Genomic DNA, 24,953 nt, shown 5'->3' with positions numbered 1-24,953 from the left:
TTAGCTTGTTCTTCTCATCCATCTCGCCATTGCATCCAAACACTGGTCCAGGGACTGCACAGCCTCTCCCAATTCTGAGATGGAGACACAGAGCTGAGTAACACCAGCACACTGATGACACTTTGCCCCAAAACTCCTAAGGACCATTCCCAGCAGCTTCATAGAAATATTGAATAGCATTTGAGATAGGATAGTCTCCTACGGCACCTCATAACATAGCCACCGGGGCCAAAAAACACTCTCTTAATGCTGCTGTCTGTGTTCAGTCCTGGAAGTAGGATTGGAACCACTGTCACACAGTGCCCCCATTCCCTGGAGTCAGTCTAGAAGGATGCCATGGACAGTGGTATCAAAAGCCAACGAGAAATCAAGAAGCAAGAATAAGGTCATGCTCTCACTGTTTTGCTCTCCTCAAAGGTCAGCCATCAGGGCGACCAAGGTCAACTCAGTCCTGTGGCTAGGCCTGAACCCATTTTGGAATGGATCTGAACAAGCAAGTCTCAAGTATTCATGGAACCACTTTAAGGCTTAAACTTAGAAATACAGCTCTTGGAAGGAAGTTCATTGTGGCTTAATTGCTATAGTAGTGCCTCTGTGTGCCTGTCCTGTGTGCTCCATGTGGTGGAACATACCGTAAAGCTATGTTTAGGGAGAGGGGTTATGCTAAGAGGATTTGGGAACATTGCTGACTTTCCCCCACCCCCATCCCCACCCCACTTGTCAGGAGGTAGGCCATCATCTTCTGTGCCAGCTGGCTGTCTAATGCTTGTCTTAACACTTTGTTTAAAAATCAACATATTTATAAAATTCAGTTGAGCCCTGGCCTATTACCAGGACTGTCTTTGCAGGCAGTTGCCCCCCTTCCTCCTCCAGAGAGCACATTTTAGAGACCTAGCTTCAAAGTAGCTGCAGTGACCAGATTTGGAGTATGCTTCAAGGTGGAGTATGCTTCAAGGTGGCTACCTTACTAGAGGGACTTGATGAAAGGCATACCGGTTTATACTCATTGCTACTTCCTGGTGTTTCAAGCAGAGCAGTCAACCTCCAAAACTGTTAAGGTTCTGAACCTGAGATTCCAGTGAAGCCTAAATACCACATCCTCTGTGGGTCCTTGTCATCTCCCCTCCCTAGCCACGCTTCATAAGACTGTGTGGCAATGCCACTTTCGTCTTATTTAGATTCAGCCTCACTTGGCTCATCTACTTCCTTGTCTTGGCAAGTCCCCTGAGTGACCACAGACTCTGCACACTTGGGCCAGATGAAAAAAGGCAGACTGAAGTTTTATCATCAGTAGAAAAAATGCTGAACACTAAACCATTGTATGATTTCTTTTGGTGGCCTTGCTTACACAAGGAAGGGGATGACATGAAGAAAACCTGCAGGACTCTGCCAGGAAGGGTCAGTTTTCTGTTATAACCACTGTGCTTTTCCTGCCAGAAATGAGCACAGCCCCTCCACAGCAGTTTTATGAGAGCTTGCTCAGTGCCCATTGAGTCCCCAACCCTCATAAAAACAGCAACAGTTTCCAAAGATTGCATAGCTGGGGCTAGGACAACCCAGTCAGATGGGTGGGGACAAATAATAAATAACAATTACAATAGGGTGTTAATCTGGTGGCCACCTGCTCTCTGCCAGTGTACTCTATCCCCCTTCAGTCTTTGGAGCAAAGGTGGTATATAGATGTAGCAGGTAAGTATTGCTCTGAGAAGGAGAGGGTGTGATTGCCCTTCCCCACCCTAGCCAACACATAATAAGGCAATAAAAATGTGGAGGGGCAACCAAACAGTATCTTGTGGGTTAGAAAGAGAGAGAGCCTTTATGCGATAACATGGCTAGTCTGGAAGAGGTATAGGGCCTGAGAGGGCCCAGAATGATGAAGATCACTGGAGGAGGATGCACATAAAGCAATAACAGTGCCTCCAAACGCCTAGTCCGATACTTGGTTGCCAGCAGTTCCTTTGCATTGTTAGGAATTGACCCTAGGAGACCCCTTGTGGATTCCCTAATTGAAAATTAATACTAGATCAATGCCACGAGCAATTTGCATATTGATCATAAACAACTTTGAAGGCACCAAGTGTGTGTCAGATCAATAGGACTCTCTGTAGGCTGCGGCGGAAGTGCCTCCTTTCGCCTCAGTCTGCACTCCACATGCAGTTAATGATTTGGGGATGTCTTTAAGTGCAGAAGAAGAAAGGGGAACCAGTTGGGCATGGTGTGGATGGAGGGTGGCAATGAGATGTGAAGCAGCTTAAGACTTGGCAGCCTTTGAGCAATGCTCCCTGACTGAGGAAGTTGGTAAGCAACAGTTATCCTAGTTTCTGGTATGAAACTCTAAATTTAAAGAAGGACTTTGAGGATCAGTTGCAGTAGGATGCAGTACTATATATCTTTATTACATATCTTTAGGTGTCGGGCAAAAACACTTCTCTTTTCCTAGCCTTTGGCTAGTTAAACAATATATGGCCTTTAAAATGAGGGGGTATTGCTTTTGTTTGTTACTTTTGTTTGTATTTTTGTACAGTGGTATCTCGACTTACGAACGACTCAACAACCGAATTTTTCGACTTACAAATGGGCTAATGGCCGCGCGCTTATGAATGTTTTGACATCTGAAAGGAAACCGCAGCAGTTTTAGATAGGGATTTTTCAACTTACGAATTTTTAGATAGGGTTGCTTCGACTTACTAATTTTTCCGTTTCCAATGCATTCCTATAGGAAATTGCGTTTCCAATGGCGTTTTTCGACTTACGAATTTTTCGACCTACGAAGGTGCCTTTGGAACAGATTAAATTTGTAAGTCGAGGCACCACTGTAATTTTATATTGTAAACTATCCTGTGATTTTCAGATGAAGGGCTGTATAGAAATTTAATTTAATAACACACGCCATGAGCAGCCTAGGGATAACCATCATTTGACACCACCACCCCCCATGTGAGTTGCCAGTAGGTTCAAGAAAGCCCCATGCATCTGATTACTTCATTATAGAACCTTTCATTAACTTGGCTGTGCTGTACTGTGCTGATGAACTGCCACTGGCTGCAGGAGCACATAATTGAGAGAATGAGATTCATAGTGCAGGTGTTTTAGAGTCAGCTGTTGGGCTTGGGTGGCTAGTCCTAGGGCACCTGACATACTGTTCTACATCTCTTGGAAGGCACAGCAGGGTTTCCCTCTGGAAAAGTAGAGCTTGGACTTTCTGTCTCTCGTTTCTTTAGAGTCCAACAATAGGGTCTTCATGAAGCTGAATTTTCCTTTGCCAAAGCAATTACAAGCATCTAGCTGGTTTTGCTGCCCAAGCTGGTGATGAAGCTCAATCTTCCGCTATCTCCAGGCACCCTCCAAAGAGACTGGGTTTCTAGGTAGCTGCTCCACCCATTTTAGAGCAATTGTTTTGCCAAATTACAGTAAGTGCTTGGGCAACTCATTGCCCCATCTGGATTTGCTTTAGAGAAAGACCCAACAGCACAAGGTGGTCAGAAACAGTTCAAGGTTAAATATCACCCTCTGTTTCTCTAAGGAACATGCAGTGAGGGGTATAAAGCCAAGGCTGAATTCAACAGCAATTCTACATGAGTGTGAGGTATTGTCAGGAATGTGAGGTACTCACTGTGAGTGAGGTATTTGCTCAGTGGTGAAGCTGAAGGTTACATGTTATATGGTTCATTGGTTCAGTATAGCATGGTGAGCTGGCATGGTAAAGTGCTGGTGGATCTCTCTGCAAAGTTGTTTCTTTACAATGTTTATTTCTAAGACCAGAATAACTGTATTAGAGTAGATTAGTTCATGAAGTACGAGCATCTTTTTAAGTTTATGTAGCTAGTTTGCTTATGCTTGTCTTGTGCCATGAGATAATAAACACTTTATATTTTGAACTGAACTGAATAGGAAATGAGTTTTCCTAACTAGGAACTCTGGAAAAGGCTGACTACTGGAAAGCAGGAAAACTCTGGTGTTCTGCTGGAAGACTGCTAGAAGAGTACATACTCTTGCTGATCACATTGGTCGAAGTGTGGTGTAGATGGTGGGCCCAAGTCTAATAGTTTATGGGCCAACTGACTTCTAACATTCTATCCAAAGGGAATCGTTGATTGTGCAAATCTGAAGTATATTTGCTTGCATTTCTCCTGCAAAAGCAAGCTTCTAGCCTCTTGTGGCCATAGATAAATCACAATGCCCTCTTGGCAATTCCTGCTTCAGCTAGGGCAGGGGCACCTTTGTGCAGCACTCAGTTGCTTCACATTTTCCCTGACTCGTGTCCATGCCCTTGCCCTTCCTGTGAGGTTCTTGTGAAGATTGTACATGAAGCAAGGTCTGTGTCAATTGGATCAGAAGAGGCCCATAGTGGCTGAGCATCTTCTTTCAATGCCGGAGATCCCTGGTTTTATTCTTAGTATCTTCAGTTTAAGGAAAGATCTCTGTTAGGCTGGAGAGCTACTGCCACCAGCAGAATACACAATCCTGGGCTATGTGAACCAATGTGCCTTGCCTTCAGGCTCAGGAAATTACCCATTGGTGGGGTTTATCTTTGGAGCAGCAGGGCTCAGGCTTAATCCCAAACTCTTCCCTTGCATTCTTCTCTCCCCCACCCCAATCTTGGTTTCTCCAAGCCTTTCCCCCTCCCAATTTGTTTCCTTCATTGGGCCTAGGCGTGCTTTCCAAACCTCCATAGCCCAAAGGCTGGATTTGGGATCCTTTGACTTACATTCGTGTGATTCTTCCTGGTCATGACCTGCATTTTGCGTGCATGTAGTTTCAGTTCATTCCAGTGTGAAAGGGCATGAGTTGCACAAAATAAAGGGCCACCTTGAGATGCATTTGTAGCTCCTACTTGGAAGTGCTTTAGTCTCCATGTGACACAGACTCTAGAAAGCTGTTGAATCACCATCAAAAGTCCACCTTATGTTACTCTCCTGATTTTGATGCTCAATTTTTCACAGCTGTTTGAAGTAGAAAATGAGAGCGAGTATTTATTCCCCTTGAAAGATGAACTATAGGAGGAAGCAAAAGGAAGCAATCTCTCCTGCCTTACATTTCCTTCATCATCTGAGCTCTTTGGAGACCTGAGCTACTTCTCCCACCCAGTTACCTTTGGATCTCTAGGAACAATTTGGAATATTAGGCAAAGGAGCTCTCAGCTAGAAGGGCTGTGTATTTTGCATGCTGGTTCAAAGTGTGTCTGTCACTGGGGATGGGGGAGTGGGAAGAATGATTGTCTGCTGAGGCAGGCATGGGGCTCTGAAATGCAGAAGAGCTTCCTGCTATCCTTGTGTCTACGGATTAGCAGAAGATGCTGCCCATACAGTTCCCAATTTCATTTTTGCCTGAGGAGGTAGGACATACTCTTCCTAAAAAACTAAAAAACAGAGGCTGACACTTGAATCTCTCATACTCATTCTCATAGACTGCTTTTCAGAATTTGTGGCATGCCGGACTGTTAGGATGTAATGCTGTGCTGCTACTATGACTGCAAAGCCTTCTTCACACACATTGGCTAAGAGGCTACATACGCTTATGCCTGCTTGCTTATTGGGTACCTGTGGAAATCAGTGGGACACCACCAAGCATGATTCCCATTTTGTTGTGAGAGTTCCTGATTACTACCTGGCTGCTTCTCTGACTTGGGGTGTGTGCCTTGAGATGAACCTTTCTCTATCTTCTCTCTGTATATAATCTAAAAGCAGCAGACTCTATCAAAAAGCAATATAAAATTGCCTGCAGAGATAAAACGGATTAAATTTAAAGACCTGGGAAAACAAGGAGACCCTCACCTATCATGGAAATAACATCAAGGTAGGTGCCTGACAGGGTTCTTTGGGGAGAGCATTCTAAGAGCAAAACTCCCTGATACCGTAGCTACTTGCCAGACGTCAGACAACTGGTGATGATGGCGATGATCTTAGTGTATAGACAGGCCCATATGGAGGACAGCTATCCTTCAGGCTAATACAGCTAATTGTGTTTCTAATTTGACGATTAGTATTTGGGTTTTATAAGGTTGTTATCTGTACTCAGCTTCTGTCATGAAGAGAGAGAGCCCTGCTAGGGGTCAAGTCATGCACCCCACCTCTCCCTACATAGAACTTCATTGCCTAAGAGGGAAATGTTGTCTGAGGGAGAGGTAGACTGACCCATTGCTCTTGTCTGAGAGGCTCAAAGGGTAGGACAGTTTTGTGAGAAACAATCTCTCCCTCCACCACTTTGACCATACAAGATCCAGGCAGGTCTGACCTTCTGGTAAGTGAGTCAGACAATCTGGCAAGTAAGGACTGGCTTGGTGTTACCTGCCTTCTACCTGACACTGTTTTCTTGACAGATATAATCAGCACTTAAAGGTAAAGGTACCTCTGACCGCTATGGGATGCGGGTGGTGCTGTGGGTTAAACCACAGAGCCTAGGGCTTGCAAATCAGAAGGTCGGCGGTTCGAATCCCCGCGACGGTGTGAGCTCCCGTTGCTCGGTCCCAGCTCCTGCCAACCTAGCAGTTCGAAAGCACGTCAAAGTGCAAGTAGATAAATAGGTATCACTACAGCGGGAAGGTAAACGGCATTTCCGTGTGCTGCTCTGGTTCGCCAAAAGCGGCTTTGTCATGCTGGCCACTTGACCTGGAAGCTGTACGCTGGTTCCCTCGGCCAATAACACAAGATGAATGCCGCAACCCCAGAGTCAGTCACGACTGGACCTAATGTTCAGGGGTCCCTTTACCTTTACCCCTGACCGTTAGGTCCAGTCGCGTACGACTCTGAGGTTGTGGTGTTCATCTTGCTCTATAGGCCAAAGGAGCCGGCGTTTGTCCACAGAGACTTCCAGGTCATGTGGCCAGCATGACCAAGCTGCTTTTGGCGAACCAGAGCAGTGCACGGAAACGCCATTTACCTTCCCACCGGAGTGGTACCTATTTATCTACTTGCACTTTGACGTGCTTTTGAACTGCTAGGTTGGCAGGAGCTGGGACCAAACAACGGGAGCTCACCCCGTCCCAGGGATTCGAACTGCCAACATTCTGATTGGCAAGCCCTAGGCTCTGTGGTTTAGACCACAGCACCACCCGCCTCCCAATCAGCACTTACTTTGCTGCAAATATGCACCACTATCCCTGCATTTCTTTTTCTTCTTTGGCCCATGCCCCCTTTCGGAGGCAATAAAACTGATAATGTAGAAAATGTGATTGTATGAGCAACTTTCACAAAGGTACACCACTTTGAACATGACAGAGATTACTTCCGTGCTGAGGAAATGCCATGTGTGAAGTGGGTCTGGCTGGAAGCAATGTTCAGAGAGTCCTGCTCTGAATGAAGCGGCTGATCTTCTCTGCTTAAAGAGTATAGGCCATTTGTTCAGAACTTGGAATAACTCTTGGACCGTCCCTCCTTCCTGACTGTTAACAGGAAAGGCTTCCAACTGTCCTCTAGGTTAGAACCTGGAGCAAACAGCATCTTCAGTGCTGATTTATTTTGCAGGAGTAAATGAAACCACAGCTCAGAGTCATCTTTGTTGACTTGTCCAGTTTCTGTATTTATATCTGACATTTCATTTTTGTCCAGCCTTTTTCAGACAAGGTGCACTCAGAAGTAGTTGGCACTAGGGTTTCTTTGAAGGTGTGTGTGTGTGTGTGTGTGTGTGTGTGTGTGTGTGTGTGTGTGTGTATCTGGGCCAATGTCCCGACAGTCTCAAGCTATTTGTCTCTACTGCTGCTCTCCTCAGGGAGGTTCCCATTGTCATTCCTGCTTCGTCTGTCACTGACAGTGTCATTTTAGAGGGTGAAACCTACTGTAATTTTTGCACATTTCTTCAGTGAGGGGTCTTGAAAATACGTTTTGGGGTGAGGAATTCAAATCTGCTAATATTTTTGTGATTGGACAAAAATCTTGTCCAATGGTAAGTCCAGGCTTGGTAAGTTTGATGAGGAAGCACATAAACTGCTTTTGGAAAACCAAAAGATTTTAATTTTACCTTCTGAATATGTCAGGTATTGTGAAATAACAATAAATAAGAATAAGAATATTAATATGTAATATAACTGCAAGCACTTGGCAATCTTTTAAAATGATTTCTGTGCCATTTTACACACATTTTACTTACCAAGTAAAATTAAATTATATTAGTTTAACCAAAATATATTTTGAATTCCCAAATTATGTTACAACTTTTTAGCACTCCTTATTTTTGGAAGTTAAAAGTTGAAAAATTCATCACACCCTTATGTCAGGGCTGCAGCCTGCTTATTACTGTCCAATGATGGGAGCAGTCTCTTGTTGAGGCAGCGGGGTGGGGTGGGGGTGACATAGTAGGAATTTTTCTTGCTAACGGGGTGGGTGGGGGTGGGTGGGTTATCCTTCTGTGTTTCAAAGAAGCAGCCTGTGTACAATTAAAACTTGTTTCTGGTAAACCTCATTCCAGGAAGATGAGCTTTTAACAAAAGGCTTTTGACAGCTGCAGGGTATTTCAATTTTTTTATGCTGAATGAAAAATCAATACATTTTTCTGGGTTATACATATTCAGAACAGGCTGGATATTTCCATTATAATGGAAAATGGGTGTCTGTGCCCATCTCGCCTGTCAGAGCTGCACCATCGCATTTTCCAAGCCACTGCTAAATATTTCAAACCCGATTTGATTGTGGTTCGTGACAGCTAATGTTTCTCGGCTCTTGAGTCTACTGGAACGGGCGGGAGTGGGGAGGCAAACATGCTCTACTTCCCTCCTTTCTCGTTGTCCTTTTCCACCCCAGACCCTGCAAGCCCTTGAAGTGTTTGGATGAGGGGGCTGTCATTTTGTTAAGGGAATGGAGGGGGGGCGGAAAGGCTCTGTTCGCCTGGCTGTTTTCCAGATGGAAGTGGGTGGATTGTCCATGCAGGGCTTTAAGGCTGTCCGTCAGGATGTGTGAAGGAGCAGGAGTCGTGGGGCCTTTTGTCCTTTGATTGGAGGTGGGGGCTGAGGCCTATTTTCTTGACTAAGCTTAGATTGGGAATTCTGTGCACTTCACCAAGGGCCGGGAGGAGATGCCTCCTCTTGAGAAATAGGGTTTGTCTACAACATTTGTTGTAGAGGCAAAAAAAAAACACCTCTGACTTGAGCCTTCCTTTGTGGAGAACTTTGAGCAGGACAAGCATGAAATTATTTGGATTTCCAAGTCCCACAGCTAAGGAATGATTCAGGGGGGGTCAGCAAGTGCATCAGTTGCCTGGGGAGGCGCCTGACTGGTCTCTACCAGACAACTCCCTGCAATCTATCCTTTTTGGTTCACACTGTTCAGACCTTGCTTGGGACATAGGAACATACGTATCCTGTCTCAGTAAGTCATGGCCTGTCTGCCAAGTTTGTAGGAGCAGAAGAGACAGGCCCTGTGGCATCCATGTGGGACCCACCACTCTTTGCAAGAGCTTTACGTGCCCTTTGCTTGCCCTCAGAGGTTTGTGGGGCTTTTGTCCTTCCTGGCCAAAGTAAAAGTAAAAGTGTTCCATTGGAAACTTGGGGATAAGGCATTAAAGTAAGGGCCTAAGGATAACTTGTGAGGCTCCTCTTGCCAGCTAGCAGAATTAATCCCTCTCCAGGTGACGTACCCCTTCCCTTTCAATGCTGGTGGCCTCCTTGGAATGCTTATTTGGAAAAAGAAACCTGGCTGGAAAAGGTGAGGTGCCTACAAGGGGACAGGGTAAAGACTCTGGGCTCTGCTGCTGAAGCATGAGCTGAGCCCAAGGATTGAAGGTGGGAGCTTTACCACATGGGCTATTCTTTCTTTAGTTGGGAGAGTTCCCAGTGTGGTCTAGGGGAAGGACCTCAGCTCTAGGAGAATGGTATGTGTATTTGTTTGTGTGCTTACTTTATGTTGGAAAGGTTGGGACTAGACTAGTGACACTCTGCCTTCCATTCTCTGCCCCCAGCCACAGAGGCCATCCATCACCTCCGTGTAGTTGCCTATGCCTAATGCTCTCTTTGTAGCTGCTTTTTTAAAAAAAAGAATTTCCCCTAAAGAAATTGCAGTGGAGCCCTGGCAGGAGGCAGAGGGGCATCTCTCCCGTTACACACGAAAGGAACTGCTGCCACTGTTTAATGTTTTGGGGGAATCCTAGAAAGAAGGGCTCTTGAGAGCCTGAAGTCAATGCTGAGCTGCTTCCCTACCCTTCCCTTCCCACCCCAAATAATGGGCTTCTTTTCCTGTTATAACCAGTGTTGTCCTCCTCCTCCTACCGCCCCCTGCCCCCCGCCCCCCCATTTGCAGGTTGGTTCTTGAGAGACAGTATCTCCTTTGCAGGGCTAGCCAATAAAACAAGGCAGCAGAGCGGAGGAGAGAAATTTGCAGTGTGTATCCTTGTTTTTTAATCATTTTTCTACCTTTATTGGTATTCATAGCTCACATTTTCCTGGTTACTGTCAGCCTGGGCTTTCATCCATTTTAAAGAGCTATTTTCCCCCTTGTTGTTGATGATGATGGTATAAAGACAGATGGTGTAACTGCTTATGAATGTCCTATTTTATTTCCTCTGAACCAGACAGTTTGCTGGAAGACGTATATTATTTCCACATGCTTCGGAGGGGAGCCCAGACAGTACAGTTGCAACTGAGCAGCCAGCCGGCTAGCCAGCCATCCTTTGCTTGCTTTGGAGAGGGTGACACCTCTAGGTGGCTGCTGGGACTGCAGGGGACCTTCAGCATGGCTGGGCCAGAAGGGTCTTGGTGGGCATTTTCTTCTTTTGAGGAGCTTTTTCCGAAATTTGGCTGGAGGAGAAAGACTGCTCAGGAGGCCCACATTTTCTTCTTGCTTAAAGGTGAAGCTCAGATGGAGCCAGTAGTCCCTAGACTAAACAGTCACCAGTCTTAACAGTAAATAAATAATAATAATAATATCTAGTAAAAGCATCTGCAGCTGGAAATTGGTCCTCCAGGCTTCACCACCAGTTCAGCCTCTATAAGCTTATTTAAATAAGAGCAAGTAAGGGCATGGATGTCCTTCCTCCAGCAGTGCAGTGTGCTATAGTGGTTAGTGTGTTGGATGCTCCCTAGAGCACTATGGGTTCAAATAACAATTTGATCACAAAGATCATTGTATGTCCCTCAACCTAGTCTACCTCATAAGAGGGCAGATCTCTTTAGAGGAAGGTTTATTCAAAGCCATGGAGCTGCTCCAGGCTTGGCCCATACGCCAATGAAGTGCTTTGAACACTCAAGCATTTTATAGACATACTAAGCATTACTACACCTCCTCCTCTCCTTTCCATAGAAGATGCACAGTCAGTGTGTTCTGCATCTCAACAACTCTACGCTTTCTCTGCTGATAAAGCAAGGAAGGAGATTCTTCTCCTGCCAGGAGGCTAATCTTAAATTCTCGGGGCTTACATCACTAGCTGCTTCACTGCCTATTGGATCCTTGAGGCACACACAGATTTTGCTGAGTGCTCATGTGAGGGTCACAAAGTGCAGGCAGTGAATGGCACAAGAAAGGACAGTACTGCTGCAGCTTCCTCTTTTTAGGAACTTGGCAACTTATACTTCAGTGGGTGTTTTGACAGAACTCCCCCACTCCACAAAAACATGTGATATAAATTCAAAGCAGTTTGGCCCCTGATGTTGTGCTGTGTGCGTGGTACAATGTTTTTGATGGCTACCTAGTGCTAAAGAACAGGTGTGACTATCTTTCCTGGGTGTTCTGTTTACTTTACTGCTTCAGGCACAGGTGGGATGTCTTTCTCTCACCATTCAGTCCAAACAGACTGTCCAAACCTAGGACCCAGAGGCAGGGCTTTGGGGATACTGTATGATTTCAAGGCAAGTTTGAAACCTGACACTCCCATGGGTGCAAACTGACCGCCATGTGGGGCCATTTCAAAAGCACTGCTGATGGCCAGATCCCAGGGTACACACCACACCCATTTTATCTGCTTGACTAGGTTGGTTGAACTGCAGAGCCAAGTGGAATTATCAGATGTACAGTGACTGATGATGACTACCTGTTTGCTTCCAAATGCTTGTGAGCTGATTGGCTGATGCTTTATTCAGGTTGCTTTCTAACGCTGCTAAAGTTAGCTTTGTCACCTTCCCCTCCACAGCCTTGGTCCATAACTAGCATGGGTTGTCAGTTTTCAGTTTTCTACCTGCCTTCTAATCTCTGGTTCGAGTCTGTCCTCCCTTCAGTTGCATACCAGCCCTGTCAACAGTGTTTTTACCTGGCTGGAATATGTCCTTGAACTCAGACAGAGCCCCTATCTTACCGGTAGCTGCATAGAGGGTAGAGGGTTGTGTGAGTCTGCATAGAAACTAGCCTGCTGTACAAAGGTGAAAATGGCATTCTCTGCTCCATCCACTTCTGCTTCTAGCACTGCCCACCACTGGCATGTGGCCCCTGGAAAGTTCCCCAGAACCATACACATCCTTCAGGCTAAAAAAAAAAAAGTTATCCATCACTGTTTTAAAGCTACAAATGGCTTGGGGCCAGGTTTCTTGAAGGCTCGCCACCTCCTGTATTTACCTGCATGGACCCTGAGATTCCAGGTTTCCCTGCCTAATGAAGTGATGTGTGTAGTTGCTAGGGACTGGTCCTTGTTGGTGCAGCCCCAGTTATGGAATGGGCTGCCTGGAGAGGCTCTTTTGGCACCCCTGCTAGGTGCCTGGTGAAAAGACCTTCTTTTTCTCTCAGGACACTTAACCACAATATGTACATTCCCTTGACAGTTTTAAATTGGTTTAGCTGCTATGTATGTTCGTTCATTTGTATTTATAGTCATAGTTTGTTAGTTTGTTTGGGTTTTTTGTTTTTGTTTATTGTTGACTTACTTTATTTTGGGTTTACTGTTTTATTGTGAAAAATTGTGGATTGTATTCTGTTTTTCAATGTTTGCAAACTATCCAGAGCATTTGGTTGTATAGGTGGCATGCAAATGAAGTACGGTAAATAAATTTGGAGGCCAAACTAAAGCTTTCCCCAGGAGATTTAGGGGATTAGGTAGGGAAGTAGATGTAAATTGAATCCACAGGCTCCTAGCCTGAGCTTTGTATCCAGTGAGCTTTTAAAGCAGTGTTAGAAATTAGCCAGGTGCCAGGTGTGTTTTCTGTCTGGCGTGGGTTCAATTGTGAGCACGTGGAGATTCTGGATTCCAGATTGGTGACTTGACATCTCCATCTAGCTGGCTTCTCCAGCTTTCTTAAGCAGGTAAACAACAGAGTGTAATAATAAATCCCATTTGGGGGAAATGGCGCCTAGACATACTGTTGTGGTGTCCTAGGTTTATGATGCCATTTGGCAATTAGGTTATATATCTGAGTTTCTAACACTGCTTGTAAGAAGCAGTGGCCACAATTTCTGTTGCTCCTATAGCACCTACTGCGTGCCTCCCTACCGTGCAATTGCCAAGGCTTCTCCACCAGGACCCTCTTTGGGTCCCTTTTCAGCCACTCAGTTTCTGCGGTGACTTGGAGATAAAGGGAGTGTGTATTGGGGCTGCGCCTGAGGATTCCCAAATGAGATGGGAAACAACCCAGAGTCCATTGTAGGACCAAATGTGAAAAGGTAGAAGTGGTGACTTAAGGCAACATTGCTGCATGTGTCAAGTGCAGTTTTTCTTTACCTCTTTCTTTTCCTTCTTTTTCTTCTCCCATTTCAGAGGAGTTGATTGAAGATGCAGAAGGGCCTCCTAGTGAGGCAGCTCCTGATCCAGAAGAGCCTGTTAAAGATGCAGAGGCTGCTGTTGACAAGGATGAGGGCAAATGGGCGGCAGGTGAGTGAGAGTCAATGGAAGGCGAGCTCTGGTTCTCTCTCACACAGGTTGCTCTAGTGAAAGTTTTCCTACAGCGGGTTTGGAGGCTGTTCTCAAATTTGTCTTAATCACTCTCTCAGTCAGAATGTCCCCAGTCAGTCTGCATTTTTACCCCCTTGTTTTGTAAGAGCAGCAGTACATATTTATATTAGGAAAGAGGTGTTTTATAGTGAACTTGCTCTGTTTCTTTTTTTAAAAAAAAAATACAAGTGAACTTTGAAGCTGAAAGGATTTTTGTGAAATAATGCAAAATCTAGAGCATATTTTAAAATTGCCTATGCCTAAATGTGAATCGCTCTGAACAGTTGAGGTGGATGTTTACCTCCTACAAGCCAGAAGAATATGGCAAAAGAAATCCTTGGGCTAGTTCTGTATGGAGCTGATTCAGAGACAGAAGGGAGCAGTCTGCTTTGCACAAAGAGTGGTTCTGACCCTTTATGCAACCAATCCTATGAATATATTTTTTTCTCCTAGCCTGGTGCATCGGTTCTCTACAGTTTGGGTCTGTATTTGTTCAGCAGCAGAAGGCCATCTCAAGTCATAATAGCTGTCAAAAAATTCTCAGTCCTTGAAATAAGATTTACTAGATAAGCAGGGGCTGTATCAGAAAGAAAAAAGATTTCTTATACTTTGTTTTCAAACAAGGAGACAGTGAGCCTTTCAAAGGTGAAAGTGTTGTTCCCTCTAGTCTGGACAGATTAATCCCAGAGCAGATACTGCTGCTTTCCTAGGGTGTGTGGTATGGGGTTTTTATGTAGGAAGTTAAAATATTTGTGAATAGTTTACTGTGATGCACAAAGTCACTAAATGATTAAAAAGACAAAAGAAAATCTTGATCCAGAAACATTTCATGTGTTTGGCAGCACTGGAACTCACCCTCAGCCTTCACAACAGGAAGGGATAATGAATTAAGTAAGCAGTAGTTGTGGCAGACCAGCTCAAAGAGCTTTTAAGTGCTCCCCATTTTTAGAGATCGGCAGGGCTCACCTAACGCAGCAATCAGTGCAACAGAGCATCCGTAATTCGCACCCATGGCAGATTGCTATTAGGGGAGGTATTAATGGGCTGCCAAGGGCTGGGAAATTGTTACAGAAAAGTGTTTATGGAGTAAGAGCTAGCAGGCATGATTGCAATTGGGTTTGACATGTTTAACATAAATGGCTACTGCACAGCTCTTGCTGTTTATGAATAATTCCTACAGGCCCACTGCCTTTCTAATTGCAAAAGTAGGGAAAGGGGGGGACCCAATTCCCTCCCCCCCAAAAACCAGGCCAAGGCCATCCTGACTGAACTTTCCCCTAATTTTCACAGGGAGTCATGTATAACCAAGTCTCATCAGATGCCCTGGATACTGTGATGGGGGAGGCCTGGGGTCAGCTGTGCCTGGAATCTGTACCTACTGTACCTTCTCAGTGCCTGAGCATGAGGGACAAACTGAATTTATTAGTGTTATCTGGGAAGGGCATGGGGAGCATTGTCTGTTAAAGCCCAGAGGTTGGGGTTGCTGATGATTTCTTCCTGCCCACTCTGTATCCTCTGTGAAAGACATGAGGTACAACTCTCTTTATCCCCCAATTCATTGAATCAGAAGTGGAACAGAGCCAATATGGCTCCAGCCCACCTCCCAATCATGCAGCATTCTGGCATCTCTTTAGATATTTGGAAAAAGGTGGGCAACATCTTCCTGCTTTTAAAATTCTCTACTTTGGCTATTTTCTTCTTCTTTCTGGCTCCTGATTCATAGCTCTCTTCTTTTCAGAAGACACTGTAGCCTAGTTGTAGATTACTCCCTCGCCAGCTTTTTGTGGGCCTTGTGTAGAACTCTTAGTTGAATTTACATTTTAGCCTCAGTTTCCAGCTTACTAGGATAATTCTGAACATTTAGTCTATTGGTTGCATATTTTGTATTATTGGTGAACTGCCAATGCCATTGTCTAGGTAATTGAAGATGCACTGGACCCACCATGATTCTGCTTCTCTCCAGTCAATATCTCTTTCCCAATGTGCTGCATACCAGCTCCTACTTCTTGCCAAAAGCATGATCAGCATTAAAGTGGGGAGGCAGCTTTATTAGCTAGAGGAAGTGTTTATTAATTCTTTTTGTCTTCCTGTTTTTAACAAGTCTGCCTCTGCAACTTACTGCTTACCCTCCCTTAGGGGTTGTTGGGGCCCAGCACAGCCCTCATGCTAAACTAGTGGCTACTCTTGGACCTCTGTTTTCAGGAAGGATGATTGTCCCACTTTGTCCACATTTCTTTATGGAAGTTGGTGAGGCACAATAATTCCTTCTTGTTTCCTTAGCTTAATCACTCTTTGGCATCTGTTTCCAAGACTTCTTAGTGTGCTTGAATTTCCACCAGCCCTTTTTTGAGGTGCCTTGCTTGGGCTGTGTTTTCCCTTCCTGCCTTGGTGGGTTCATTGGCTACTCCTGTCTCAGGGGGCACAATATAGCCTCGGGCTGCTGTGCAAATCACCCCAATGGTCCACTGGCATGAGCATGGCCCACATAACAGCACCAGCAGCTCTGAGTCTCATTTCTGCTTAACATTCATCACAAGGCCTCCATCAAGGAGTCCAAGTGACCAAACTACACCCTGTGTAGTGCCTTTTCCATGGTTCCAGCTTAACCAGGAAGGGTGTCTTCAAAGCAGCCCCACCCCATGTCATGCCATCAGCCACCTGAGGTGCAGCATTGCCACACGGTGGAGCAGAAGGACCTACCTAGTTGGAGAGCTGGGCTTCAGGGATGCTGACTGGCTGCTGAGCTGGTATGATCAATGGAGAGAGCAAATGTCAGTAAGTCCTGCTGTAAATTTCTGGGGCAGGTGGCGAGTTGGTTTACGGAATGCAGAGAGATGAGAACCCAGCTTTACGGAAAGCAGCATGAATTAATAATCATTTAATTGGCTCCTCCATTATGCTGCTGGATTAGTAGATGGAAGTTTAGATGAAGGGGCTGTCAATGGTGCTTTAGCTCAGAGAAACTGATGACTGGGGGGCAGGGGAGAGGCAACTGTCTTTAGTCAGGTAGAGTCCATCCTCCTCAGTCCTCCTACCCTGGGCTCTTTGAGCTTCACCTCTATGCTGCTTTTCACAGCTCATGGATGGAAGGAGACTTTTTTCAGTGTGGAAAATTTGAAGCAGCAGGAAGACTTTTTTGGTAGTAAACTGTTGCAGTGAGCTAATTCTTAGGTGAGGGATTCATAGTGCACTTCAAAAGGTATAAAACAATTTTCAGGGTCATTTCATTGTATTGGTATGAGTGTAGCCTTCACTTTAAGGCTTTAAGCCTCCCAGAGTGGCTGGGGAAACCTCCTGGTCTCCAAAATTGACTTTGCAGCTGAAACAGCCTTGCTGTGACTAGGCGGCAGGATGGTGAGAGAGCAATGCTTATTCCTTTGGAGATGTTGCCAGAGAATCGCAGCTGGCAGATAAAGTGGATTGATAATGCCTTAGATATCCATGGAATGCCAGCTACTTTGGACATCCCTTCTCCTCCTCATCCGCCCTCTCCCCTGTCATTCACTCCTCCTTCCTGTGCATTATCTTTGTGCAAAGCAAGCAGGGCAGCTAGCCTCCACTCCACCTGATGTCTCTCACATGATAGGGCCTCAGGAAAAGGTTTCCCATCAATTGGCTGCTTATCTTCTCCTTTCAGAGCTTTAGCAGCTATTCCATGGATGTCTTTCTAGAGAAGATCAACCTGTCTCCCAGTACTTTATCAAGAAGTCCCATTAGAAACGGAAGGAGCGCTTGCTAAGTTCTTGTTTTCGTGGGCCTGTTGAGGTCAGTGACAGATCGTGAAGGTTTAAGGCTGGAGCTCCAAGAGGTAGTAGTGACTCCAGGAGCTGTTGCATTTAATCCAGAGCAATGACTACATTTGGCCACACCAAGTTTATAAAGGATTATAAACACAAGGAAAGGATTATTCTCCAGGAAGTTCCAATATACTGGGGTACCCCACATAACTAGCAATGCCCTCATTTTCTATGCTTTTATAGTCCTCTTAGATAAATATCGAACAACCCATATATAGATAAATATTGACCAGAGTCTTTCCTCAGAGATGCCAGGAACACCTGGCCTAAAGATTATCTCCGTTCAATGGAAAGGAAAACAGTTGAGTATCCCATTCATGCAATGTCCCACCCTCAAGACTTCATCTCCTGCAGTGATAAAATCAGAACTCTCCACTATGGTATCTCTTCTACTCCTAAATATTTTCCTGTTCCATCCACCAACACATTTAATGAGTTGACCAGTCTGCTGTCCTTGACTTTTCCCTCATTTGTGTCCCATTGATACGCTTTACTCCTGACTCTTAATAGTCTTCTCTCCTGCCATCATTACATCTCTCAGCCACACAGCCAACCTCTCTGTCACCTCTACCTTGTTGCATTCACACATGTTGCCATTTCCCCAGATACTGCCTGAGTACTTGTCTATTCTTTGTCTCCAAACTCCTGGAGTGTAATGCTAGCCCCTGCATTTTCTTTCTATAAACTTCTCTCTCTTGACCACTTACAATCTAGCTTCACTCTCTGCACTTCACTGAAACTACCCATACCCAGCTCACTGGTAGTCTCCTTGCTGCCAAATGTCCATGACCACTCTGCCACTCAGGACCAGATTTCATTGGGCTCATGGCATGACACCACAATAACTTCTGCCCAGTGCCAACCTGGTATTGCGGCTGCCTCTGCCATTGCCATTAGTGCAGGCATGGCCAAACTTGGCCCTCTAGATGTTTTGGGACTACAACTCCCATCATTCCTTGCTAACAGGACCAGTGGTCACGAATGATGGGAATTGTAGTCCCAAAACATCTGGAGGGCCAAGTTTGACCATGCCTGCATTAGAGTTTCTGCATAGTGTGGCTGCAGGCTGTCTGCTGCTGTTGCTGTTAGGTTGTATCCAGTGCTAGTTCTGCTCAAATCAGACCCATTGAAATGAATGAACCTAAGATGTTCATTCACTTATGTGGGTATCCTCTGAGTAGTACTAGCACTGGATATACCCTGTTGTTGTCATTTAATATTACGTAGGCTCGTTAGTTGCTTGTTACCCCAGGGTTTATGTTTATGTTTCTAAACATAATTACATTATCCGATTAACAAATTCATACAGAAAAACAGCTGCAATTAATTAAAATAAATACACACACAATGCCCTCCTCCCCACAAAAGCCACAGAAAGATTTAGCAGCACACTAGTAACAAAACAACATCATCTCAGTCCATCAGTAGTGTGGGGAAAAGGTAACTCCCCTCACGGGGGAGAGCTTCCCACATATAGGGAACCACAACTGAAAAGTAACTCTGCTTACCCCCCTCCTCTCTACAGACATGTTTACCCAATAGGGACAGCACTTACTTAGCTCTGTGCTGCAGCAGGCAGCTGACATGTTTAGATTCCCCAATATGTGATGCCTGGATTCAACATTGGGCATTGGGGAATCTAATATAGTGATTACCCCATAATATTATGGAGTCAAGAGCTGGCTCAGCTCCCACAGTCTGTACTGCCGCTGCTGGGGAAGCATCCGTAAGGAGAATGGGCAAGGACTGTAGCTTAGGAGTGGCATACATGCTTTGCATGTGGGAAGGTCACAGGTTTAATCCCCGTCATTGTCTCCAGGTACAGCTGGGAAGGTTCACAGCATAAAACCCTAGAGAGCCACTGTCAGTCACAATAGACAGAACTGAGTTAGATGGACCATTAGTCTGACTTGGTGTAAAACAACTTCCTATTTACCTAACCAGGACCATCCCAATATATTTGGCACTTGAGGCAAAGCCCAAAATGGTGTCCCCCCTCGCCACTAACGATGAGTGGATGTGTGAAGATTGACATCAGGAATAAGGGATTCCTTTGATGGCAGCAGGGGTGCTGGTCAGGTGTCTCATTGGCAGCAGGTTCAGCAATGGGCCTTTCTGAGTCCCTGGGGAGGTGCCTGACTATGCCAGTCCCTGACGCCAGCCCTGCTTCCTGCTTCTACAGGTGAACTCTGCTTCCTGCTTGACTCTGGCAATGTTTTTCTCTTCCTCAAATGGGGTTTCCCTTGTTCCTCTGTGATTCTCTCTTTATACACTGTCCCTGAGTGATATTGGTTACAGGTAGGTAGCCGTGTTGGTCTGGATCAACTGATCCTGAGTGATATTGTACAATTTATGCCATTCAGTACCATCCATAGGCTAATAACACCCAGCTCTACCTCTCTACCCCAAGTCCCCCTGTGTCTCTAGTTGTTTGCCCAATATTTCTGCTTGGATGCTGCATCACTGTCTTTAACCCATTTTGTCCCAAACCTAACTTCGTATCTCTCCCCAAAAACCCTCTCCTCATCCTCCTCTACTCTCCATATCCATTAACATGTGCTTGATCTTTGACTCCTCACTCTTCAGCCTGTTGTCAGGTCACGTCTGTTCCACAGTTTACAACATCACAAAAATGTGCCCCCTTTTCTCTGCCTTCTTGGCGAGAAATCTGACTCTGGCTCATGCTATGGTCACCTCCCTTCTTGGTCACAACAGCCATGTCACAGCTTTTATCCACTTTACTTCTGTGCAGAACTTGGAGCACAGACTTGTTCACCCATACATACACCTTCCACCACCATCCTAGCTTCCTCTATTTTTCTAGATCCACCACAAACGCATTGGGCTTACTGTGCCCAAACTCTCTGATCTTACATATTATTTATTGATTTATTGTGCTCATAGACCACTTTTTGTTGCATCATAGCCCCAAAGCCTTTTCCAATACCCTTAACAAACAGCATGTCATTAAAATACATGAAACACGGTTAAACATTATAACCTATTTCTTTCTTTCCTTTTAGAAAGTCACTCAATCACTAAACTCTGTAATATAATAAATAGTAGAAATATAATATTGATAACATTATCAATAAAACACATCTAAAATTGCAAAAAACATTTTAAAGTATTGACTTAAAAAATCACAGATAAAATCAGTAAATATTTTAAAACCAACCTAGATTGCAGAATTATATGGCTGAGTAGACTTGATGAAATAACCTCATCAGAAGTCTAATTAAATATAGTGTGCACCTCTGTATTTTATAATATATGCAATTATTGTAGCAGTAACAGCCCAGCAATGTATATCCTGATATATTCCTGCCTGTAACCTTTGTTCCTCTATTGCCCCTATCCTTAGCTTGAAGGTCTCCTGCTTCTGCAAATGGCTTCACCCTTGCTAACAGGGATGGTGAAAGTGGTTAAGGCAGTAGGAGTCAGGCTTATTTGGGATCTCTCTCTCTCTCTCTCTCTCTCTCTCTCTCTCTCTCTCTCTCTCTCTGTGTGTGTGTGTGTGTGTGTGTGTGTGTGTGTGTGTGTGTGTGTGTGTAAAAATATTGGCATAGTTGTGGAGGAGCCCCAGTTCCCTTATCTGGTTGGAGGAGCAATGGGGAGGGTAACATCCACACACTGAGGACAGGATGACTCGGTGGTGCATCTGGGAGCCTTGGTTTCAGGCCTTGTACTCCTTCTGCTATTTGACTTTGTGCAGGGTCCTCTTGTGGCTTTTGAACAAATTCCCCCGTCAGAATCTTCCTTGCATCTTTTGGGGGGGGGGTGTAGCAAGCCAGAAGCATTAAACTGCTTAGTTAATCGGCAGCCAATCCATCATGTTAAATATCCAGCTGTCATATATTACCTTTCAAGTGAAAATGAATAACTCCCATTAAGGGTGAAATGGGTTTGAAGTCGATTCGAGACAGATTAAAGTACTGTTCTGAATGTGGTTGTTCAGGGGGGCTAGGTGTAATATGCTTGTCCTTGTAGTTTTTAAATAATAGATGCCCTGCAGATTTATGTGCTCCAGGGTACAGAGTTCAAAGGTCATGAGGTGGGCATTCTGGGAAGAGCATCAACTTCCTGGAACACACCAGAATGGTGTTCATTCTGCCTTTCTGGTGTTTCTGTGGGTATGTGTGACCAGTCTGGTCAGTTTTTCTATGTTTGAAAGAGACAGAGAAAATTGTGAGGGAGCTTATCTTGGCATCTGTGAAAGCCTGCATGCCTATCTCTAAACTGCAGCAGGAGATATTTATTTTTTATTTCAATCATTTGTATACCGCATAATCAGAGTCTTTTCTGAGCAGTGTACAGGAGACTAAAAAGGAGTTTAAAACTAAAAAGTAAAAATTCAAGCCCGCTGGGGGAAAAGTCTTCCATAAGTCCTGGAAGTTCAACAGGGAAGGGGCCTCAATGGTGATATCAAAACTGAACCCACAATAATGAATGCATTGCTCCTTGTGGTTATGACTCATGCATCCATGCCATGGGGACTATGTGACTCCCCCAAAGACATCAGAGATTGAGTGAGGACATAAGGGATCAGGTGGTCCCTGGGGTATCCTGGGCCCAAGTTATTATGGGCCTTGTAAACTGACAGAAGAACATTGAAGCTGGCCCAGTGGTGTATGGGCAGCCGGTGCAAGCTTTTGAGCACTGGTGTTATGTGCATGTTTGATGCAATGTGAGGTAGATGATGTGATTGTCTTGGGTGGGTGGGAGTGGCAGAACCTCTCAAGCCACCTGTGTCTCCCACCATCCCAACTACATGGGGAGTCTGCCATGCCCTTCCCTTTGTTGACTCAAATTGCATTAGAAATCTATGTAGAGTTTTAGCTTTGCTATGTTGTCTGCCTGTGTTCATTCATCAGTGACCAGAGTAATTACATCCTGGAATCAGGATTGGGGAGTGATTATTGATGTGGAGCATGCAGGGATGACTGAAGAGTAAAGTTGTAGCATGTGTGACTCAGCTGGGCTCACCCACAGCCTGGCTACAATGGTCCATGGAAGAAAAATAGTTCTTAGTCAAAGTGGAAAGGGACATTTTTTGAGACATTTTTCTCCCCCTAAAAAAACAGTGGGGAGATTAGAATGTTGCAGGGGCATTGCACGGAGAAAGCACCAACCAGCACATATTTTATCTTATTTATTTAAAAGCATTTACAAAGCACTTATAATTTTAAAAATCTCCAACAAACCATATCACTAAAACAAAAATGCAACATAAAACTCACAAAACAGTAGTACAAAAAGGCGATTCAAGTAAAAAAAAAATTGCCTAGAAAGCCTGGGCCAAATGACCCTTTTTGGATCACTGCCCTATGATATTCTCTAGGCTGCAGTACCATGAGTAGAATTTCCCCAGGTGATCTAAGGGCTTATACAGGTTTATTCAGGGATCGTCAGGTAATCTAGTTCATGTTGGTTTCAGGTTTTCCACAACTGTAGCACATATCTGGCATTCAGGCAGTGACACGATTTTGATTTTATTTATTTTTTCAGCCCAAAGCTTCAAAAGTAATTCAGAATGAAGATTCAGAGCATGTTTGTGTAAAGGAATGGAATTGAGGAGCAGTGCAGAATGGGAGGCTTGGCCATCTGTGAGGAATTCATAGATGCCGTTCTTGCCTCCAGGTTCTTCCAGAGCTGAGGTGTCACATAGTCATGCAGTTGTTTCTGCCCCCCCCCTTTTTGTTGCAGCGCATGTTACCCCAGCTGAAAAGGAGCTGACAGAGTCCCCAGCATCCTCTAAACGTATCTCCTTTCCGAGAAGCTCTGAGTCGCCTGTCACCAAATGGCCTAAAACATCAGATGAGACCAAGCTGGAGCAGGTAAGGCACTGGAGCAACTGGCATTTGTTCCTGCAAAGTCATGGCTCAACTTCCTTCCTTCCTTCCTTCCATCCATCCATCCATCCATCCATCCCTCTATCCCTCTGTATATTCAGCTTTTAAATCCACTTGGGCCCACGAGGCAGTTCATAGTGAAATTGTTTTTTTGATTATTCTTACTGTGGAAATGGGCAGTGTGTTTCAAAAGGTGTTAAAAAGGTGGAGGAAGACACCTGTCCTGCAGCCTGGCCTTATCAAGGCTTAATTCTGCCAAAGCTTGTGATGTCTTCTTGTCCTCCAGGTATATCAGTGCCCATATTGCAAGTACAGTAACACCGATGTCAACCGGTTGAGGGTCCATGCCATGACTCAGCACTCGGTTCAGCCTATGCTTCGGTGCCCTCTCTGCCAGGACATGCTCAGCAACAAGATCCACCTGCAGCTGCACCTCACTCACCTCCACAGCGTCTCCCCGGACTGTGTGGAGAAGCTCATTTTGACGGTGAGTCCCTATATTGTGGGTGGGTAGCCTGCACCTCTCAGCCAAAGAAAGGGAGGGCAAGAGACAAGGAGGAAATAAGGCCCCCTGCGAGCAATTGGTTTTTACTTCTTGGAAAACCAACCCATCCCACCCTGACAATCACCTGGGGAGGTGGGAGAATGAAGAGTGGTGGTGGCAGAAAAAGCGGGTGACCCTACTCACTGATGGATGTGATAGATTACCCCCAAGAAAATGTGGCCCTCAGTGGGGAAAATGTTCCCCACCCCCAGAAAGCCCATCTTGCCTGCATTATTTCTTTTCTTCTTCTTCTTCTTCTTCTTCTTCTTCTTCTTCTTCTTCTTCTTCGTCTTCTTCTTCTTCTTCTTCTTCGTCTTCTTCTTCCTCCTCCTCCTCCTCCTCCTCCTCCTCCTCAGTGAATTGCCCAAATTTAACACACCTGCCAGTAGGCAAGCAGATGCCAGGCACTGTTGAAATGCCACCTATTGAGTAGTGACTTGGGCCAGCGATACAAAAGTGGGGACCAGGCCTACCTTTAGCACAGTGTGCTACAAGTAGGGTGCAGCAGGGAGACAAGGCCGAAGTTTATTGTGACATCACAGGCCAGGGGAACACATTTTCTTTACATGCAGAAGGTATCCCAGGTTCAAACCCTGGGAATATTCCTTGACTGAAACCCTGCAGTGTTGTTATTGCTACTAGTTCGCATAGACAATACTGAACTCAGTGGACCAATGGTGTGACTTGGTATAAGGCAGCTTTCTAAGCTCCTCAGGCAAGTGAGCTGGTCCCACAGGACTGAGGTCAGAAGAACTGCTTTGATGGATATGACTGGGATCCTTTATTGCCAAGCCCGCTTTCTGACACCGACCACCCAGATGCCTCTGGAACCTCCAAGAAGGGCATGGAGCCTTTCTCCAGATCTGGTATTCAGAGGTAGACTGCCTATGAACATAGGGATTCCATTCTGCTGACATGCCTAATAGAAGAGGCATCCTCCATACATTTATCACTTTTTAAAACTATCCAAGTTTAGTGTCCACC

At 45.1% G+C, this 24,953-nt stretch overlaps 1 protein-coding gene across 15 annotated transcripts in view; it reads left to right on the top strand.

The window, feature by feature from the left end:
* The window catches only part of ZFHX3 (zinc finger homeobox 3), a 169,377-nt gene that overhangs the window by 110,866 nt on the left and 33,558 nt on the right, over positions 1-24,953 (top strand). For 14 of the 15 annotated variants that reach the window (XM_035118697.3, XM_060276018.2, XM_088672002.1 and 11 more), the window contains 3 exons: positions 13,603-13,716; positions 23,280-23,410; positions 23,712-23,912. In XM_035118697.3, coding sequence (XP_034974588.3) covers positions 13,603-13,716; positions 23,280-23,410; positions 23,712-23,912 — 446 coding nt within the window. The remainder of the gene's footprint in view (positions 1-13,602; positions 13,717-23,279; positions 23,411-23,711; positions 23,913-24,953) is intronic. The other variant, XM_088672001.1, reaches the window with a different exon arrangement.

The sequence above is a fragment of the Zootoca vivipara genome, chromosome 6 (assembly GCF_965207765.1).
Source record: "Zootoca vivipara chromosome 6, rZooViv2.hap1.1, whole genome shotgun sequence".
Taxonomy (NCBI): domain Eukaryota; kingdom Metazoa; phylum Chordata; class Lepidosauria; order Squamata; family Lacertidae; genus Zootoca; species Zootoca vivipara.
This window is presented reverse-complemented; position numbering and strand designations above follow the sequence as displayed.